Source organism: Octodon degus, unplaced genomic scaffold (assembly GCF_000260255.1).
Source record: "Octodon degus isolate 3935 unplaced genomic scaffold, OctDeg1.0 scaffold00007, whole genome shotgun sequence".
Taxonomy (NCBI): Eukaryota; Metazoa; Chordata; class Mammalia; order Rodentia; family Octodontidae; genus Octodon; species Octodon degus.
In genome coordinates, this window is record NW_004524583.1 from 16,903,564 (window position 1) to 16,925,174 (window position 21,611).

The window sequence follows — 21,611 nt, forward strand, 5'->3', positions numbered from 1 at the left end:
TATATATTATTCAACCATAGGAAGAATGAAATCCATCTGCTAGAAAATGAATTTCATGATCATACTCAGTGAAATAAGCCAGATTCCAAAAGACAAATAACCCATGTCCTAATATGTGAAGTAAAAAAAGTGATAAGACAGTAAAAAGGATACTATTTTTAGACAAGAGGAAGGGATTAAAGGGGAAGGATCATAAGGGTGGGAAACGGGGGATGGACATGGGTAAATTATATAAACTGAACCCCACCAAAATGTGAAACTAGGACCTTGGGATGAGCAAGGAAGGAGTGGGACAAAAATGATCAGACATACTATGTGGATGCACGAATCTAATACATGTAACCACTTAAAAGAGAGTGGAGGAAGAAATAAAAGTTAAAATCTCTGGCATGCTATGCTGGCCCCACCCCTGGGGCGTGCTGAGACAGGGACTGAGACTGGGCGCGGTAGCACGTGACTGTAATCCCAGCGTTTGGGAGGCTGAAAACAGGAAGATCACTACAAATTTGATCTGTGTAGTGATACCCTGTAGATCCTGTACTAAATATAAAAAGAAATAAAAATTAAACAGTAAAACTTTAAATGTTGCTACCCTTCAAGATTAAATGAATCAGGGATTAGCAATAAAATGCCACTCATAGCCTTATTTCGAGGTCATACATATTAAGCACCTCATATGTATTCTTGTATATTCCTTTAGTGAGAACTGATGTTATAAAAGCCTCTTACTGTAGACAAGTAAGAGGATCTGATTATATAATATGTAATCTTAAAACTGACAAAAGGCTATATTGACTACAGTACCAGATTCTCAGCAGTGTATGGTGGCGCATGTTTGTAACTATAGCACTAGTGAGGCTGAGGCAGGACTGTCATGAGTTTGAGGCTAGTGTGGGCTACATAGTTCAAGGCTAACCCAACAAGCTACATAGCAAGTTCATGGCCTGACTACACTATAGAGTGAGACCCTATCTCAGGAACAAAAGCAAAATAACCTCCACCAGAAAAGAAAAAATGCAAATGCAAAGGAATTAAAATTCTGAAAAGAAATAAACTTGGTTAGAGAAATCACACCACTTGCTTTTATCACTTACTACAAAGATACAATAACCAAGACAGTATGATACTGCTTTGAAAAGTTTCGTGGGTATCAACTGGGCTTTGACAAAAGTACTAAGGCAATGGAAAAAGATAAGCACTTAATGATTCTTGACCACTCAGATGGTAAGTTTAAGCCCTAAATGTAAACAATGAATTATAAAATTTCTAGAAGAAAATGATCTAGTCACTTTTTTCTAGAGAAAAAAACTTGAGTCACCTGAGATTTGGCAAAAATTTTATTTTTTTTCCAAAGATTTTATAAATATGAAATACGAAAGCACACACACATTTTAAAGTTTAATTTCATCAGTTTTAAAACTTTTGTTCTTCAATAGACACTATTAATAAAAGCTACAGACTGAAATAAAAGGTTCTCAAGTCATGTATTGGACAAAAGACTCATACCTAGAATATGTAACAAATATAAGAAAACAATTATCCAGGATAAAAAAAAGCTAGGACTGATGGCACATCTCTGTAATCCCAGCACTTTGGGAAGGTGAAGCAGAATTGTCAGTTTAAGACCAGTTGGGGAATTTAGACTGTCAGAAAGAAAGAGGGATGGGGAGAGATTCAACAATAGTTGATGCTCATAAAACAATATATGGCTAATTCACTGTCCCAGATACTGGTGAGGATTTGGGAGAACTGGAACCAGAATATGAAGAGTATAACCAGTTTTAAAACTAGTTCAACAACATTTTGAAAGATTAAACACACATTATTATGATTTGGCCATTCCACTTGTCAGTATTTACTCAAGACGAATGAAAGCACATGCCTATGTAAACTCTTGATACATGATGGATATTCATGAAAATTTATGGGTAATGACCCTAAACCAGAAACAACCACATCCCCATCAAAACACAAGTGAAAAAAATAAACTACAGCATAACCATACAATGAAATGCCACTCAAGCTTTTTTCTTTGGAACTGGACCTCAAACTCAGAACTTTACTCTTGCCAGGCAGGTGTGGTGCCACTGAGTTATACTCCTGGCCCCTCAAACATTGAAAGTAATGAACTACTAGTATATTATTATGAATGAATCTCAAAATAATCTTCCTGAGTATAAGATGCTATACGAAAAGTATGTATTATTTAATTCCATTTTTGTAAAGTTCTATAAAATACAAACTAATGGGTAATAGTAGAAAATGTTTTTGCTGGGCCTTGGAACAGATGGAGGTTACACCCAGGGGCATGATGAAAATGTTTAGAGTGACAGATACATGTACTGCCTGTATTGTTCTGTAACATACGATAGAACTTAGCAAATTATAAATACTTATATTTATAATTATTATGTTGATTGTATTTTTAAAAATCTATCAAAGGAAGAAAAGTTACTAGAAAATAATAAAGACAAAACATAAAAAATAAAAATAAAAAACAATAAAGACACTACCTTTAAGTCATCTGTAAACCTTTACATTAATGTTAAGAACCTAATTATATATTTTTTTTTCTTTTCTTTTTTTTTTTCTGGCAACTTGGGTTCACATTTTGAGTTTATTCATTCAAATAATTCATGGAACATCTATAAGCATGCCACCACGGCTCCAGGGTTAGGAATATAGCATGAAGCCAAAGAATACCATCACATACCAGTTCTCACAATGCTACATTCTAGACTTTATTCTGGTTTTAAAGTGATCATCCATTATTCATGAACCCATTTATAGCTGCTCCATGGAACATTCTAATGTAATTAACTGTTTGGAGGAGAAACCATCAAAATCAAAAATAGTATGTTAACAGGAGAAGCTGGGCATGGTGACACATGCCTGTAATCCAGTACTAGGGAGGCAGAGACAGGAGGAACACTATAAATTTGAGGCCAGGCTGGGTTACATGGTAAGTTCAAGAACAGCCTGGAATACACAGTGGGATCTTGTCAGAAAGAAAAAAGAGAGAGAGAGAGAGAGAGAGAAGATCTATTTTTTTTCATTTTCCTATTCCTCTATTTTTTTTTTTTCTGTTTCTTCTTTAGATATGCTGGGTAATTCCTTCACCATTGTTGTCTTTCTCCCCCCTACCACCCGAGAGATTCTGATTTCCTCTATAGCCTGATAAAGTTGTTTCTTTACTCAGTTGCTATCATCTCAGAAATTTCAGGTGTGTGACTTTCAAGTTCTTCTATGATCTTGTCTCCTGGACTTGTTTTGGGTAGGCTGGAGGTCTGAGATTGTCTTTTTTTTTGGCAGAACCGGGAAATGAACTCAGGCCCTTGCGCTTGCCAGGGAAGCGCTTATTCCACTGAGCCATCTCCCCAGCCTCTAAGATCTATTATTCTTAGGGCTGGTCAAATATTTCAGCAGATTAAAGTGCCTGCAAGGAGGCTCTGGGTCCAGCGGCTCAATCCCTGGGCCTGCCATGCTGGCCCTGCCCCCAGAGCATGCTGAGATGGCAATTGAGACTGGGCAGGGTGGCAGCCGACTGTAATCCCAGCTCTTAGGAGGCTGTAAACAGGCAGATCACTAAGAGTCCGATCTAGTAGTGAGACTCTGAACACCCTCTTATAGACCCTTCAATAAAATAGAAAAAAAAAAAAAATCTATTATTCTTCCAAGTTCCTGTCTACAAATTAAATAACAAATACAAATACTCAAAGGTTCTATTACGTTAGTATGAAGGCCAGTAAATAAAGTTCATAATATCATTATTTATGAAATAAAAACACAATTATATTAAAATATGTCCCAAAAATATTTGTGTGCTTTAACTTAGAATAAGAAATACTCATGGGGAGTAGAAACTGTTTGCTAAAGAAATTCACCTAAGCAATGACTAACACACACAGTATTGCAGGCAGCTGAGTTAGATAAAAATATTATAGGCAGTTAGACAGGCCCAGCCCTCACAGCACAGAAGAGGAGATGCCTTACAACTGTGGGAGGGGTGGATGCTCCTGCTGTGAACCAGACATAAAGACCTAAAGGCCAAACAAATGCTAAAAGATTAGCACCTGGGATTGATATTCTAAATAGGTATTGATCACCTGGAAAGACCCATGTGAGTCACTAGCCCAACCCCCAACAAAAAGAGACCCTGTCCCATATTCATGCCCACTTGCTATGTGACTTGCTTTCCCATTTGATACTGGATTTAATCAGTTTTACCTGAGCAATGGTGCTTGTAATCCCATTGATTGACCATAGTTTTGTCCCACCTAAGTGAGCTCCCATTCTCTCCACCTTAGCCCCACATGGTTTTACACTATAAAAGTCCCTGGAAGAGACAGCTTCCCAGGGAACAACCTGCTCGGGACCCCTCCTGTCCATCTCTCAGACAGGAGCTTTCTTTCCCTCAATAAATATATTCTGCTCATAACCTCCATTTGTTCCTAAAATTCATTCTTCGGTTTTAAAAAAACACGAACTCGTACAGTCAGGTCGGGAGATCGTTTTTCCCTCTGTCATTTGGAGATTCCCTACATGGTTTGGAGGTCACCCACCCAGGATCAGTTTTTCTCCCTGTATCAATAGGACAGGGCATACATCTCAGTGGAAGAGCATCTGCCTTGCACGCAAAGGGCCCTTGGCTCAATCCTTGACATAGCAAAACAAATAGTAGGCAGATTCAATTAGAAATATCAACATAAAAATGAAGAATTAAAAGGAGTTTTTAAAAAATGTGAGGTGGGGTAGGAAGATGGCTCAGTAGAATAAGCACTTGCCTCGCAAGCACAAGGACCAGAGTTCAATCCCCAGTTCTGCCAAAAAGAAAAAAAAAAAAAAAAAGTGAGATGTGTGCTCACATGGCCAGGTGTATGCATGCTGGCCAGTGTACACATTTGAGGACAATTAGTCAGATGAAGAATGTTACTATCTTTTGAAGTTTCCAAGGGCAGACACCACACTTTGCTTCACTGCTTTTCTTTTGGTACTAGCAATCGAACTCAAGACCTTGCACTTGCAAAGCAGGCACTGTGCACTGAGCTACATCCCCAGCCCTGCTTCACCACTTTACCCCTAGCAATACAGCTAATGTCTAGAACATCCAGTTTTTAGGAATGAGTGAATGAGTGAACTGGTGAGGCAGACACAGGCTCTCACATCCAAAGACTATAAAATCTGTAAGAATTCAAGATGTAGTTAAGTTTTCATAAAACTAGAGAACTATCTTTAGTACATTTTCTTTACTTCCTATCATCACCTTTGGTCCTTTGATCTTCTAGTAAAGGAAACCTATCTTTGACTTGAGAAAACTATTCCTGCTACCATACCCAAGTATCACTTATTAGCTTAATTTTAATGGTTAAGTTTTTGATCTGGAAAAGGTACTTTCTCAGTATCTATGTTAAGTCTTATTTCAGAGAAACTGTCTGGTTTTCTCTAGTTGATCTTATCTTAAACTAATAACTTGCTTCAAAAAGAAAGGCTTTAAAAGTTTCTTCATACTCCAGCTTTAAATACTTAACTATCTCAGTGTAGTTAAAGTGATAACTTTTTCTAATGTGTTTCAGATACCATCACCACTGCTTTTACCTTGGTTAGGCAGAAATATCTCAGACTCAGGAGGGGCAGGGACTGAAGAAAAGAATCATGAACAGGTACAAATTTCCTATGATGAATGTGATCACTATATGTATCCAAAACCTGCCAATAAGATTGTTAAAAATTAAATAAAATGAACAGTGCAGGAAAAAAATACCTTAGCTATCTGAATCACTTGGGAGAATATACTTTTGTGAATATCTAGTGATTCATTTGATTATCATGGTCAGCAGACCAACAGATAAAGAAAATTCATGCTTATTCTGGCATTTAAACTATTTTAAAGCATTACTCCTATTAAAAGTCCTATCAATGAAGAATAGGGTGTCAGACATATCCTGTGTCAGAATGGAAAATTATTGCAAACGTTTAATTATATGCTTAATGCCTTAAATAACATATCCCTTGTGTGATCTGGCCCTATTAAATTCCAAAACATCATTCCCAGTTAAGGAAATTCAGAAGAGAGAAAATTAATTTCTATTTTTCTAATAAGACCTATTTTTGAATAGAAAAAAATTTCTACCCTCATTTAAAAAGTGAAATATTTCACATATTTTAATTTTCTCTCCAGAAAAAAAGGAAGATTATAAACTGCCAATTTCCAGTAATCTAAGTACTATTCAAGACCTAAACAAACAACAAGAACAAACAAAAGAAAGCACACATGCACACACAGACACATGATATTGGCTACATTTTACATTTCTTTCATGTACAAAACTCAACTGAAAATGACTTATGTGGTAAAATATAGACTCAGAATGAAAATATAGAAAAGTGCAGTTTTAAAAAGTCTCATGGTCAATATTAGAAAAGAATTTACAGACCTGGCAATATGGTTCAGTGGTAGAATGATTGCATAGCATTTGGGCATTAACTAACTAGGCCCAGGGTTTGATCCCTAATACTGAAAAAGGAGAAAAAAGAAAGAAAAAGTGGTGAAATACAAATAATACAGGAGCATTTAAATGATTATGATTTATATAACAGAAGAGCAATAACTAGCATAAAATCTAAAACGAGCCTATATTACATACACATCAGGTGCATGTAAGTGAAAATCTTGTTTGATAAACACATAAAAACACTATGAAATTACAAGGTTTACTTACTATTTCTACTTGATTCAAATACCATATCCGGGTTTGTCTTCAATAAGATTAGTCTGTTTAATCTTTACAAGTCAAGCTACAAAAGGCTCCAACTCTGCAGACACATAACATAGCTATACAAAGTATAAGGGGGCATCAACTCTGAAAGAACTTTGCATTATGTCCCTTTTTATTAAATTTTAGCTGCCCAAAATACTTTTATCTTTTCCAGCATCTCTAAACAACTATTCCTCCCTAGTAAAATCAAGACCCAAGATAGACAGAAACCAAAAACTGAGATCAAACTTCATCTTTTCCTTCTGTATTTAGTACAGAGTCTACAGGGTCTCACTACACAGATCGGACTTGTAGTGATTCTCCTGTTTTCAGCCTCCCAAGTGTTGGGATTACAGGGGCATGCCACCATGCCCAGTCTCAATTGTAGTCTCAGGACACCCCAAGGGCAGGGCCGGCACAGCATGCCAGGGATTGAATCCTGACCTCTGTGCTCTGCCTAAGCAGGCACTTTAGTCCACTGAGCTATCAGGCCAGCCCTCAAACTCCATCATATAGCTGAGCTGTATGATTTTCCTGAGGAATTATGATATTGGCTCAACTCAAAGAACTGTAAAATTGTGGAAAGCTTAAAAATGAAACCTGTTATGGATTATGGATTAATTGCTCTGATTATTATTTGTTGTTCTATAGATAATTTTTTGTACTATAGCTTGAAAAGTGATAAGTTACTAAATGTTTGTTATTAATCAGAGCTGATAATAAATTTCATTAGTCTTAGTAAAAACAAGAGGCAATCTTTCCTCTAGAAAATGTTTTTATCTACTCTGTTAAAGATCAGATAGTTGAACATGCCTATAGTTGTTTTTGCATGTTCTCTCCTATTCCACTAGCCCATATGTGAGCTTTTATGCCAGGGCCATGCTATTTTATCACTTTGTGATATAACTTGGAATCCAGGATTGGCCTCTTTAATCTTCTTTAGAGAATACTATAGTTTTTGTTGCAGAAGTCTCTCATGTTCTTATTTAGATGAACTGCAAATAAGACACACAAGCTGAAATATCACATGTTCTTATGTGAGGAAATCCAAAATGTAAATAAGGAGCAAGATAAAAGGCATGTAATGGGAAATAGAGAAGTCGATCTTTTGCAGGGTAAAGGGAAAGGAGATAAAAAAAACAAAAAGAATGAAGATGCATTATGCGCATGTGCCAATTCCCCATAGGATATGTAATTATTATGTACTGCAAACAAGGACTAACAAAAAATAAAAAGTTTTAAAAAGTAAATCTGAAAATATTTTCAAATACCTAACCACTAGTTTCCAAACCAATCACTGAAAGTTACAGAATTACATGTATTATCAAAAATACAATATTTAAATGATAAAAACCTTTCAGGCTTAATAAAAGAAACATTTTTCTGAAGTATAATTCTTTTTGTTTTTGTTATTTTGAGACAGGGTCTTACTGTATTGTTCAAGCTGCCCCTGAACCCACTATGTAGCCCAAGTTGGACTTGAACATGTGACAATTCTGCCTCAGCCTACAGAGTGCTGGAATTACAGGCATGAACCACCACACCATGGTTGAAGTATAGCTTTCCTAGTGAGAATTTCTGTAACTCTTTGACTATTAAAATGCCACCTTTTTCAATTGAGGAAAAAACATAAAAGAATTTGTTAAATTGTAGTATTTGAAATTTCTATTAAAATCCAAGTAAAATGTTGCTTTGCTATAGTTTAAATGATTTTAAAAGTCAGTTTAATTTTAAACCATTAATATGAATTATAAGTTAAATTCTCTAACATGTAACTGACATGTAACATGTAACATAAATCAGGACACAGAAGATCAAATTAATATTACAGGTGAAAAGAGGAGGTTGCTTAGAAACTAAGAGAGAGGGAGAAAGGGAGAGACAGACAGAGACAGAGAGCAAGAGAATGCATGTGTATGCATGCAAGAGAAAATAAACCTAAAGGAAGTGGTATGTATTTTTTAGTGTAAGGTAGTGAACTACAATCATAGTTTAAATATAATAAATATAATGGGTAAAAATTTAATGACTATGAAAATGGAAAAAGCTCAGAAACTATTATTTCTATTTTAAATAAAGATGATGGTTCTCCAATACCAGCTGCTCACAGTTCACTGCATGAGGACGGAATTGGCAGGAGATAACGACCTCCCCCTACAGGAGGTGAAGTGCCTTTCATGCTGCACACCTCTCTGAAGAACAGTAGTGGGAGCAGGAGGCCAAGGCAGCATGCCAAGACCAAGTTGGTTTCTGATGATCTCTATAAACATTTTGTTTTTTTCTCCCTACTTAACATGTAGGAAAATCTGCACCTTAAAATATTCCAAAGCATGTCACCTGACTACCATTTGGCTTTAATCTTAAAAAGAAAGCAGACACAGAAATAATACCATTGATAGCATTAGAAAAGGATGGAAATAGGCTGGCCAAATAGCTCAGTGGATTAAGGTACCTGTAAGCAGGCACAGGGGCTGGGGTTTCAATCCCTGGGCCTGCAATGCCAGCCCTGCCCCCGGGGCATGCTGAGACAGCAATTGAGACTGGGTATGGCGGCATATGCCTGTAATCCCAGCTCTTGGGAGGCTGTGAACAGGTGGATCACTGTGAGTCTGATATAGTAGTGAGACCCTCAACACCCTGTAGACTGTTCCCTAAAATACAAAGAAAAAAAGAAAGAAAAAAAAAAAGGATGGAATGTCATTCAATTTAAAAAATTTATGTTTTGAAGAACTCTACCAATTCACCGTCTTCCCTGGAAAACTGTTCTCTCAATTTTTTGTCAATTAATAACACTTCCATTCCCAGCTATTTCAACTCTGTCACCTATTTGGTAAGGTTTGCTTATCAACTGCAATTCCCAGTCTCTCAAATTGTGTTTCGTCTCTTCCAATGCAAACTGTCACACACCTCAATACTTCTCACCTGCACTATGGCCCTCTTATCTTAAATGACCCCTGTGGTTCTAGTATCTCAAATACTCATACTGTATAGTTCAACCAAAATACCACTTTCAGATTATATCAAATAAAGTGCCCCCATTAGCATGCCACTATTATATGTAAAATCCTTTCAAAAGTTACTCTGCCATAAAGAAAGATAAACAAGTTATCTGTAGAAAAACAATGCACCTTAAGGTCATAATGTTAAGTGAAAATAGACACACAAGCTTACATATTGCATGGTTTCTCTTACATGAGAAACCCAAACTATGAAGAATGAGACAAAAGGAAGTAAGGAGACAGAACTCTCTCACATGGGAAGGAGTCAAGACATGGCAGGAGGGGCCAGGAGGAAAGTAAAGGGGATAACAAAGGACTTAAGGTGATAACTGTCCAGACACCAATCCTACATGAGGGACACAAATGTGTACTGCAAACATGCAGTAATTTAAAAACCAGAAATATTCTGGTAATATAATGATCAGGGAAACAAAATTCAGTCATAATCTTTCCCTACAAATAACTAAGACTCCAAGTACACATTAGTAAGAGCTAGAATATAAAAATTAAGGTTCCCTATTTATTATCATAATGTTTACAAAACAAAAATTTTTGTGAAGCACTTACTATACATACCATAGAGCTTAACCTCTGCAATCTGCTTCAAGCCTACTTTGGCGGCTTCTTTTCCATCCTTCCTTTCATACAATCTAAGCATCCACACCAACCAAATTTCCTTTTCTCATTTGGGGTCTGGAACTCTTTTTCCCTCACCATGGACTACTGCTCACATCATACTTTCCAACTGGTCTGGTTTTTGTTTTCTGGTTTTTTTTTTTTTTCTCCATTTATGGATGTCAAAGTCTACCTGACTATGCTTTGCAGTTTGGTTCAAATAATGCAAACATTTTAAAATTATCTCTGATGTTTTCTTCTCCAAACTCCAATAAGCATTTCATGCTTTTTTTTTCCCCCTATGGAAAATGTAGCATGTCCACAATGGTGTTACAGGCTTCGTGCATGTGTGTGTAAGAAGGAGCTTCTCTCAGGACAGACAGTGCTTTGTACCCAGATGTCCCCAACATTGTGTGCTCACAGGTGGGGCTCTAAGGAGGTGACTGCAGCATGGCTGTGATAAGCACCAGGTTGGGCACTGTGTCTCAGAAACAAGAAAGCAACTAAGACAGGCAGGAACCTTGCCATAGCCACTTCTGTATTCCCTTAAGGCATCACACTGAGTTCCTGAGTAAATGGATAAAATGAGGAACTTTGAAAAACAAGGGCGGTTTTAAAGACAAGCAGTAATTCTTACGTTTAGTTTTATTATGATTTTCCTCTTTTACTCAAAATTTCTTCCTTACCCTAAGCTTCTTACCTGGAGATATGTTATTCTCCGTTGGACCAGCTCAGTTAGATCTTTGGCTTCTTTTTCCCGCCAATCACCGGCTCCATCTGTTTGACTGAGGTAGTACAGATCTGTCATTATAGACCTGTGAAGGCAAACAACATCAGCAGTCTGACTTACTGATACTGCTTCACTGGATTACACAAAACCAAATTCTTCACAAAGATTGATGCTCTTATTAGTCCTAGTATTCATCTTTCATTTGCATCATGGCTGTGAAATTCAAAAATTAGTTTTTACCGTTCACATTTGTTCTTATAATGAATTTTTATTGCTAAAAAAACCACAACTTTTTTTTTTCCTTTAAGGTCAGTCAGCTACATTAGTTTTCTAAAATAAACTACTATTCCATTCTGGGAGAAGTGGTTTCCCAAAACAGGTAAGTAGGTAGGTTAACACATCCTCTGTTCTAAAATATAGCAGAAATAGATACTAGAGATCTGAGAGCTGTTTTTGGAAGGAATCTCTCCAAGAAGTGAAAGACGCAGTGATCATCTTTTTCATAGTCACTGACAAAAGTGGTGGATCGAACAGGGGAGGAGTGCCTACCCTGTGGGCATTTGCCAGTGAGTGTCAGAAGCTGGCAGAGGAATTGTGGGCTTCCTCCCTCATTATGTTGATGCAGAAATTTTGACTATGACATTTCACACTATAGTAATCAAAAAAGAGGGGTGAAATATAGAATATCCTCATGGCTAGACTTGAGTTGTGTCCACTGGATTTCCTTCCAAAAGGAAAGCTAATGCTCTCTCCTTTCTGAGAAATATCTTAAACATCCTGGCAAAACACTGCCTTTACTGGGGTGCCTGTTGTGTTAGGAACAATAGATGAGGTTTGTTCTTTCCTCCATCAGTCTCTTCAACTACATTCTGAACCTGACAATAAATTTTCTGTTCTTTTTCTAAACAACAACAACAAAAATAACCTGAAGGAAATTTGCCATTGTCAGTGAAAAGGATGCATGATGCTTTTGAAATTACAGTGGCCTTCCTAGGAGCATTTCATTTATGTTTGTACAGTATAAATAGTGATACAAGTATCACATGGAATAACTATAGTTGGCAAACATTTTTTCTGTGTAGTGTTCTCAAAGATTTTGATTTAACAGGTAGTAATTTTTGTCCTTAAAAATGTCTTGCCTTTTACACAGGCCCTTGGGGAAAGACTCTAGGGCAAACCTGTGATATCTTTTCAACCAGGAGCTTTATTGCAGTCTGCACTTAGTCACTGAAGTGATGGAAAACACTGAATTTTATCATTAAGTTTGGATTTGAGGAAGCCACAAATTAGCAACTAAACACTTGGTATTTCAACGAAACTCCTTGGGAATGTTGTAGCTCTCAGGAAGGCAACTTTCTCAACTAACCTCAACTATCTCAATCTTACGTGTGCCAACAGTGGAACACGACTCAGGAAAAAGTGTTCTCGGAACAGACCTCAGCACCTTTCAGTGGTTCTCTCTCATGCCTTCAGTCACGGGAAAGTTCAAATTCAGTACATCCAGGAGACATCACACTGAGAACACAGAAGCGACTTATCCAATCATGGCATACTCTCAGCTGAGCTTTATTACCGAAGAATCAATCAGAAACTCAGAGCGAAAGACTTCTAGCTTCCATCTACCATTTGTGAAATGCTCCATCTGCCTGATACCAAGGTTTGTCCTCATTTGTGTGCAAATACTCCCAGCTGCAGTCACATAATGCTGGAGACTCACAGGCGTAGAACGACTTACACTGCCAAACAAGTAGTCAGAGACATATTGGTGTCACATTGCTGAAAGTCCTGTGATGAAGGCTAGAATGAATGCCATGAAAACGGACAATGTGTCCTGAAGGATATGTGAGGGACACTGTAGCAGATCAAAGATTGTTTCTTAATCTAAGTTTTGATATACAACATGTTCTGGATTTACTGGTGGACATAAACCAAACTCTATGCAACTAAGTCAGAATTTCATACAAGATAACTCAGAAACTATTGAAGGCATCTAAGAGTCTTTTAAAACAGGTTTTCTGTTAGTATCTAACATTTGGAAGAAAAGCTAAGAGGTGTAGCAGGCCACTTGACCGCTGACCATCTTTGTCTCAAGGCTCCTGTCGAACACTTGTAACCCTGATGACTGTCTGCCTGTTGAAATGCCCTTGTTTGAACTGTGGTGCTTCAAAGAGCTGCCCTTCCAGGGGAGCATTCAGGAGGCCTCCATTTCCACGTGATCTCTAGTAATGAAAATGTAATGAATGCTTACTATGTCTAATGTATAAACTAAACTTTATCATAGGCTACATGTATAGGAAAGAATAATGTATTTTAAATAAACTTAAAATATTTTAAATTAACTTCCAGATGAGCCTTAGAGCACTATTATAATTAGACTTGTGTTTCCACGATGAATTCAATTCCTCATGGATGGTGTATCATTAGCTTTGCATTACCACAAGAAAATACCTGAACCAGGTACTCTATAAATAAAAGCAGTTTTCAGCTCACAGTTTTAGAGGTCCAAGGGCATGGTGTCTGTATTGGCTCAGTCCTGACAAAAACACTCCCAGCTGCAGTCACATAATGCTGGAGACTCACAGGTGTAAAACAACTTACACTGCCAAACAAGTAGTTGGAGACATAGTGGTGTCATATAATACCTTTCTAAGGCTTCCTCCCACACGTGCATACCAACGGCCTAAGGACTTCCCTACCCTAGGTTTCCTGGCCCATAAGTTCCACTTTATCTCAACATTGATACTTTAGGGACCAAGACTTTAATCATAATGGACCCAAGGAGGATATTCAGATGACACTGAAATTATAATAGGAGAAAAAAAAATAGGGTAATGGGGCCTGGAAGATAGCTCAGTAGAATAAGCACTTTCCTGGCAAGCACAAGGGCCTGAGTTCAATCCTTGGTTCCACCAAATAATAATAATAATAATAATAATAATAATAATAATAATAGGAGGTAATTTTTTCACAGTAACTATAAAACAATTCTGTAATCTTGAGGGGACTCTTATTTTATAAACTGAAATATAGTTGCAAGTTAGTGGATATATAGCACATTAATCAGTTACACAGTAACACCTTAGATTCCCTTCTGCAAAATGATGAAAATGGAAATAGCTAAGATGATAAAATGTCCTATGTGAGGTTAATATTGAGAACTGACCCTGTTGTTTCAAAGGATGTTCAAAACTATTCCATTTTTAATAAATCCTGAACTATGGCTAAGAGTTTTAATTTTTACTTTATTTTAATAGTTTGGTTTTATGAAAAGGGAGCTGTTACCACATGTTTTCCAGTAGTTGTACTGGTTTTGTGTGTTAGTAAATAAGGCTTTCCTGGGGGGGGGGGTGTCATTGCTTTGTCACTAAATGATTCAGTATGTAGTTAAGAATCACAAATAAGGGTACTAAGGCTATATCACATCTTCCTAGGTAAGTCACAGTTGTTGGGGGCTGGTCTCATCCTCTTAAATGAGTGCTTCTGATTAATCAATTCCCATCTTCAGGGGCTCATAAGAAACTGGATGTTGAATTATTTTTATGACTGGTCTTCATTACCACATGTTGCCCACACTGTTGCCCACAACCAATAGACCCTGCCTTTCAGTGGTGAATTATTAGTTGGTGTTCTTTAGATACAAAAGTGAAACCTGTGAAATAATGCTTTGAGGGCCTCTGGCATAAAAAAAAAATGAAATAGCAATTTCCATACATATTACATGGGGAGGTAATATTTATTTTAAGATGAAGTACCTAAGTCTCTGAGATGTCAAAGTAACCTTCCCAATTCACAGAGTTATAAGACATGGAGCCCAAATTCAAAATTAGGTCTTTCTGAGCTTTCTTCCCTGGTTCAGATTGCTGACTTCGTGCACTTACATTGAACAGAGTATGTTATTGCAGTCTGGACATTTTACTTTAATGTTTGTTAATACAGCAGCTATGAGCCTGACCTTAGAATCACATTTCCTGGATTTGAGTCCCCAGTCCAGTACTTCCGAGCTTTGGGACTTCTGCACATTATTTGACCTCTCTTATCTAATGGACAATAGAGTTATGAGGGTTAAATGAAATGACATCCCGTACCTAGGATAGGTGTCTGCCCTAAATAGGAGCTCAATACCTGTCTGCGATTCTTTTTATTTCATATTATGGGTCAGTTTTCTCTGAGTACCCTTGGAACCTCCAGCTAACGCTTGTTTTTTAGATTAAGGCCATCATGGTTGGTGGTTGCTATTCTATTTATCTACACACTTTTCTCACATATATTCTAACCTTATCATCTGCACAAGAAAACACTCTGTACTCCCAAGCAGGCTTTGAACAGACGACTTAGTACTATGTGTAGACAAGCAGAGAGGCTAGAATTGCAACCTGTCAAGGGTCATTCCCCAAGACTCCCTACTGTCAAGTTAAATTTATAAAAGATGCAACTAATAACCATTATTTCATTAGCTAATACATAAAGATTGTATGCCTTGTTACATTTTCATTAGCTTATCTGTTTAAAGATATTTATTGTACATTTTATCTATAACTAACACTGATGCAAATACTGATTAAAATAATAAACCCTTCTTTCATATTCTAGTAGAAAAAGATAAAAAAATAAGCAGCAAAACCTACAGAATATCAGAAATTCAAAATTTCTTGGAAAATAATAAAGGAAAGAGAGGGAAAGCCAAAGTAGGTTGCTGGTGGTGGGACGTTGAGTTTTTCAGTGGGACACTCTAATAAAAAGCCTTATGGAGTTGAATACATTTGAGCACATATTTGAAAGATCTGGTGGTCCACGTAGATGGGTAACTAGGAACTGAGCATTTCACTGCCAGGAGGAGCAAATGTAAGTATTGTAGGGTAGAGCTATAAATGGTGGTACACATCTAGAGTCTCACACTTCAGAAGGCTGACGCAGGAAGATTACAAGTTCAAACCTGGATTGGGAATGTTGTGACTTAGCAAGACCCTGTCTCAATATCTGAAAAGGACAGGGGATGTAGCTCAGTGTGAAGACCTTGCTACTAAATAAAAATGAATGAATAAATGAGTGGATGAATTGAATGAATAGAAAGAAAGAAAAGAAGAGAAAAGAGAACAAAAGAAAAGAGAAGAGAAAAAAAGAAGAGAAGAGAAGAGAAGAAAAGAGAAGAGAAGAGAAGAGAAGAGAGAAAAAGAAGAGAAAAGAGAAGAGAACAGAAACATGCCTCACATTTTAAGAGGTGAGCAATATGACCAGTACAGTGAAAGACAAGAACAGCTGAAAGATGAGAACAAAAGCTGGGCCATAACATATTGGGTCATTCAAGTCAAAGTAGTGACTTCAACTCTGACTCTGAGTGATTTGTAGTTGATGTGGAGAGCAGAAGGGCAAACCCAGTGTGGTGAAGTAGCCCTGTAGTCCCAGGGCTTGGGAGGGTGAGGCAAGAGGATCATGAGTTGAGGCTAGCTTGGGCTAGTTCAGGCCACTGTTTTTACACAGTGAGACCCTGACTCAAAATCTAAAATAAAAAAATAAAAAAAAAGAGGGAGGGAGAAAGAACAGGGCCAAAGGAAGGAAACATTACAGGTTAACATCATTTGACTGATTTTGAGAATATACTGTGGAGTCATGTGCAAAGGCAAAAGACTTTTTAGATGGCTGTCAGATGACCCCAGTGCATGAAGATGCTGGCCAGGTTGATGGTGAGACAACAGGCAGAAACTGATTAAATACCTGCTGACAGACCTGGGGTGGGGGGAGTTAGAAAAAGACCGCAGGCCTGTTCTTTTTTTTAATTATTATTACTAGGTTATTGCTTATAGTTAATGCTATACAAATAAAACCATCTGCACCCCACCTAAGTTTCTCTCCCCAGGTTACTGGGGCTTTTATTTATTCTGCAGGAATACTATTGTGTTATAATGGATACTGCACAGAGTGGGAAGGTGTTTCAATCATTTCATCAGTTTAAACCAGGAATCAGCAAACTATGGCCCACGGGCCAAATGTGGCTCACTGCCTGTTTTTGTTCATAAAGTTCTATTGGAACAAAGCTACACTTGTTCATTTGTATACTGTCTATGGCACTTTTCCTGCTACAAAGGGAACAGAGGCCCACAAACCTAAAGTATTTATCTGATCCTTTAAAGAAAAAGTTTGCTACTCCTTGTTTAAACCATTAAGAGTTGTGTCTAAATTGTCCATTGATGTTGTTCTAACCACTGTGTTTTAAACAAAGGGGGGACATAAAATGATAATAGCGAGAACAAAATGGTACTACTATTTGAATACTAACAGTAACTTCTCTGTCTCCCTAATGCTGTGACCTCAAGTGCTCTCTTACCAGAAATGCCTTTTCACCAGAATGGATCTGGCACTCTAGGAGTGCTTGACAGTCCTTAAGAGTAAAGAAGCCTGATTTCACCACACATGCCCATTCAGAGATGATTTATTTTTCTGTAAGAATCAAATTCACAGGACATGGCAGTGCATGCCTATAATCCTGGCTACTTACAAGGTTAAGGAGGATCAAAAATTTGAGGCCAACCTGAATAACTTAGCAAAACCCTGTCTCAAAATTTAAAAAATACATATTTTTTAAGCTAAGGATGTAATATAGCTCAGCGGGAGAAAATCTCTGGGTTTATTTCTCAGTATCCCAATAAATACACGCATACACACATCCATACACATCAAAACTTGAAATAAAGATGTTAAATAATCTTTGTTTTACTTTTTTCAAGGGTTAAAGGTAAAATGTCTTTCTTGAACATCACACTGTTCTACACTGAGGTTTATGCTTTTGTTCTCGTGCAGAGGTTTTTCATTTTTTGGTTTTTGGTGGGGTTTTTGTTGTTGTTGTTTGTTTGTTTGTTTTGTATTTTAGGGAAGGGTCTACGGAGTGTTCAGAGTCTCACTACTCGATCAGACTTGCAGTGATCCACATGTTTACAGACTCCCAAGAGCTGGGATTATAGGCATGCGCCACCACACCTAGTCTCAATTGCCATCTCAGCCCACCCCAGGGGCCCCAGGGAATCAAACCCCCAGCCCCTGCACCTGCTTGCAGGCGCTTTAATCTGCTGAACTATCTGGCCGACCTTCCTCCAGAGGTTTTACTGATCTTTTTCTGTGTCATGATTTCATTTTCACTCAGTTATTTTATTTATTTGCTGTGTTCACTTACATGAACTACTCAGTTGGGCATGGAGGCACACACCTGTAGTCCTAGCAGTTAGGAGGCAGAGGCAAGAGGATCACTGCCAAGTTCAAGATCAGGCTGGGCTACATAGTCAGTTCAAGGCCAGACTGAGTTCTTTTTTTGTACTGGGGATCCAGTTCAGGATCCTGCACTTGCCAGGACTATCCAAAAAGGAAATTAAACAATTCTATCTACAACTGTATTGTGAAAAATAAAATACTTAGAAATTAATCAAAAAGGTAAAATATCTGTACAGTGATCTATAAGAATTTAAGACTGATTAAAGAAGATACTAAACAAATGGAAAAATAACCCATTTTCATGAACTGGAAGAATACTGTTAAAAGACTATACTACCCAAAGCAACCAACAGATTCAATGCAACCCCTGTCAAAATTCTACTGCCACTGTTCACAGAGAAAGAAGAAAAAAATTCCTAAAATTACTTTATGGGACCATGAAAGACTCCCGATACCCAAAGCATCTGAGAAAAAATGAAACTGAAAGTATCATACTTCTTGATGTCAAAATACATTACAAATCGACAGTACTGCATTCATAACATTGTGATACTGACTTGCAAACAAGCACACAGTCCAGTGGGATGGAAGGGAGAGCACAAGTATCAAGCCACACAAGGACAGTCATCTTTGAGAAGGGTGTCAAAATATAAAATAGGAGAAAGAAAGGTGTCTGAAGTTTTTGGAAAAGTGAATATCCACATGTAAAAGGATGAATAATTAATTGGATTCTACGTACTTTGCACTACACACAAACTTAACTCCAGATGGGCTAAAAATTTAAGTGTATGACTATAAACCATCAAACTCTCAGAACACATAAGGGAAAAGTGCCATGGCGATGAGTTTGTAGATATGTTATGGTTTGTGTCAGGTTGTCCCTGGAAAGCCTCAAGTCCTCACTGGGAAGGGTGTCTAGAGTTCGGGATTAATTCATGATCCAAAGCTGGGCTTATGGGTGACAGCTACACCACCCTGGGGCAGAGAGCCTGGAAGCAGTTCAAGGAAAGGAGAAAGGCTCTGCTCTGCAGCTGCCGCTACTGCTCTTTCCTTTTGGCTCTTGCTGTTTTGCTGTTTTCTGCCACCATGAATGGCTGCCCCCTGCCATGTGCCTCTGTGCCTTGGAGCAGCCGAGTATGGACTGAAACCTCCACAAACTGTGAGTCAAATAAACCTTTCTTTCCTTAATTTGGGGTGTGGGGTATTTTGTCCTGGCAATAAGTGAAAAGTAATGGAGACAGTATATAAGACCAAAATCACAGATGACAAAAGCAGAAATAAGCTGAGTGTGGTAATACATTTATGTAATCCCAGCACTCAGGGAGGCTGAGGCAAGATTACAAGTGTGGGCCCAGTCTGGGTCATTTAGCATTGCATTAAGACTGAATCAAAAGATAAAACTACAACTAAAAAAAAAATGGTAAAAATAAAGGATTGGGGATGAAGCTCAGCGTAAAGGCTCTGGGTTCAATAAGGAAGGAAAGAGGGAGGGAGGGTAAGTAGAGGGAAGAAGGAAACAAAACAATTGGGACTACATCATGGAAAAACCAAGCTGGGGAGACAGCTCAGGAGCACAGCGCCTGCCTGGCAAGAGTGAGGTCCTGAGTTGAACTCCCAGTTAAAAACAAAGAAAACAAACAACAACAAAAACCCACTTGTTGCACAGTAAGGGAAACAACAAAATGAAAAGATTAAAAATGACAGAGTAAAGACCAGCAACAGACAACAATATGCAACATATTAATTATTTTAACTGTCCTACTAACCTGTTTCAAAACTGTCTCATTGTTATTTCTTTCTTAATAAAATTAATTTTTTAAAAAAGACCAGTAACAAAATACAGCCTCCTTGAGATACGGAAAGCAGATACTATCTAAAGATATCTCTATGCTACCAACAGTCTTTCCACTATAATTTACATTCAACACATGCACACATACACACACACATACACACAGAAATACTGTATAAAAATGCCTTTGAAAACTCACAATTCCTTCAAAGCTGATCAATAGGGCATCAACACAGAGAAATTAAAACCCAAAACATTTAAGTAGGTAATAAAAGAGACAAAAAGAAAAATCAGAACAGTGAGAAGCTCAGTGGGTTCAAAAATGACATTAACAAAAGAGATAATGGACTTAGAAAACAATATGGTAAGTGAGCTTATAGAAGACAGTAACAAAAAGCTGGAAAACTCAGTAGTTAACCAACACAGTCTGATTTAGGACAGAGACAAAGTCCTAGAGTTACTCCAAAAGGCATGAACTGCTGCCTCCTGCCATGTGCCACCCTGCCTTGCAGCAAGGTGAGTATGGACTGAAACCTTCACAACCTGTAAGCCACATAAACCTCTTCTCCCTTAATTTTGGGTGTCAGGTATTTTGTCTCAGCAATGAGAGAAAAGTAACCAAGACACCAAGCTAAACAAAATCATGTAAAATGTAAATGACTAAGTTAGCAAAGAATTGGAGTCCATGAAAAAGTTTGAAACAGGCTCAACCCTGGAGCTTACAGTCACTGCCTGCCCTGCTTGGATTCCTGGAGCCCTGTCCCTGTCACCTGAGTCTGCATGTGGCCTGACGTGGGGGTGAGACGACCCAGGGCCCACCGGAACCTGAATAGACCCAGACCACAGGCCCAGTGTGAGTGAGACAACCCAGGGCCCACCGCATCCTGAAGAGACCCAGAGCCCAGGCCCGGCATGTGAGTGAGAGGACCCAGGCCACTGGATCCTGAAATGACCCAGAACACAGGCCCGGTGTGTGAATGAGACCACTTGGGGCCCACTGGATCCTCATTTGACCCAGAGTGCAGGCCCAGTGCAGAAACCTTCAGCAGAACTCCCTGCAAAGAGGCTAGAGGCAAGACCCACCCAGCTGATTCAAGAGCAGAACATCTTGCCAGAGTGACACAAAGGGCTCAATTCTAATGGCTGGAGCAGAAAGAAGTGGAGCACAGCGGCCAGATCCAAGCAACACCCACCTGGAGGAATCTGAACTTCGTAGATCCAGACCTGGTGCTAAGGTAATAACTCTATCTAAGCTTTACACCTAAGGTCAGAAAACAGTGGTATACAAAATGACAAAGAGAAGGAACAAAATGCAGCCTCAGGCCCTGAGTCTACCTAGTACAAATGCAGAAGACACTAGCATTGAGGAAACTGGAAATCACAAACCAGATATCTCTGAAATAATAGCGTTGACAGTAAAGAAACAACTGCAGAAAGGTATAGAAGAAATCAGATCAGAAATAATTTCTGAACTAAAAAATGTAGTGATAACTATAATCAAAGAAGTACTAAGTGCTTCT

At 38.1% G+C, this 21,611-nt stretch overlaps 1 protein-coding gene across 6 annotated transcripts in view; it reads right to left on the bottom strand.

Annotated features, from left to right (window-relative positions):
- Fut8 (fucosyltransferase 8) overlaps positions 1–21,611 on the bottom strand; it is a 485,432-nt gene that overhangs the window by 162,148 nt on the left and 301,673 nt on the right. For all 6 annotated transcript variants that reach the window (XM_023702829.1, XM_004624778.2, XM_023702814.1 and 3 more), the window contains one exon: positions 11,070–11,184. In XM_023702829.1, coding sequence (XP_023558597.1) covers positions 11,070–11,184 — 115 coding nt within the window. The remainder of the gene's footprint in view (positions 1–11,069; positions 11,185–21,611) is intronic.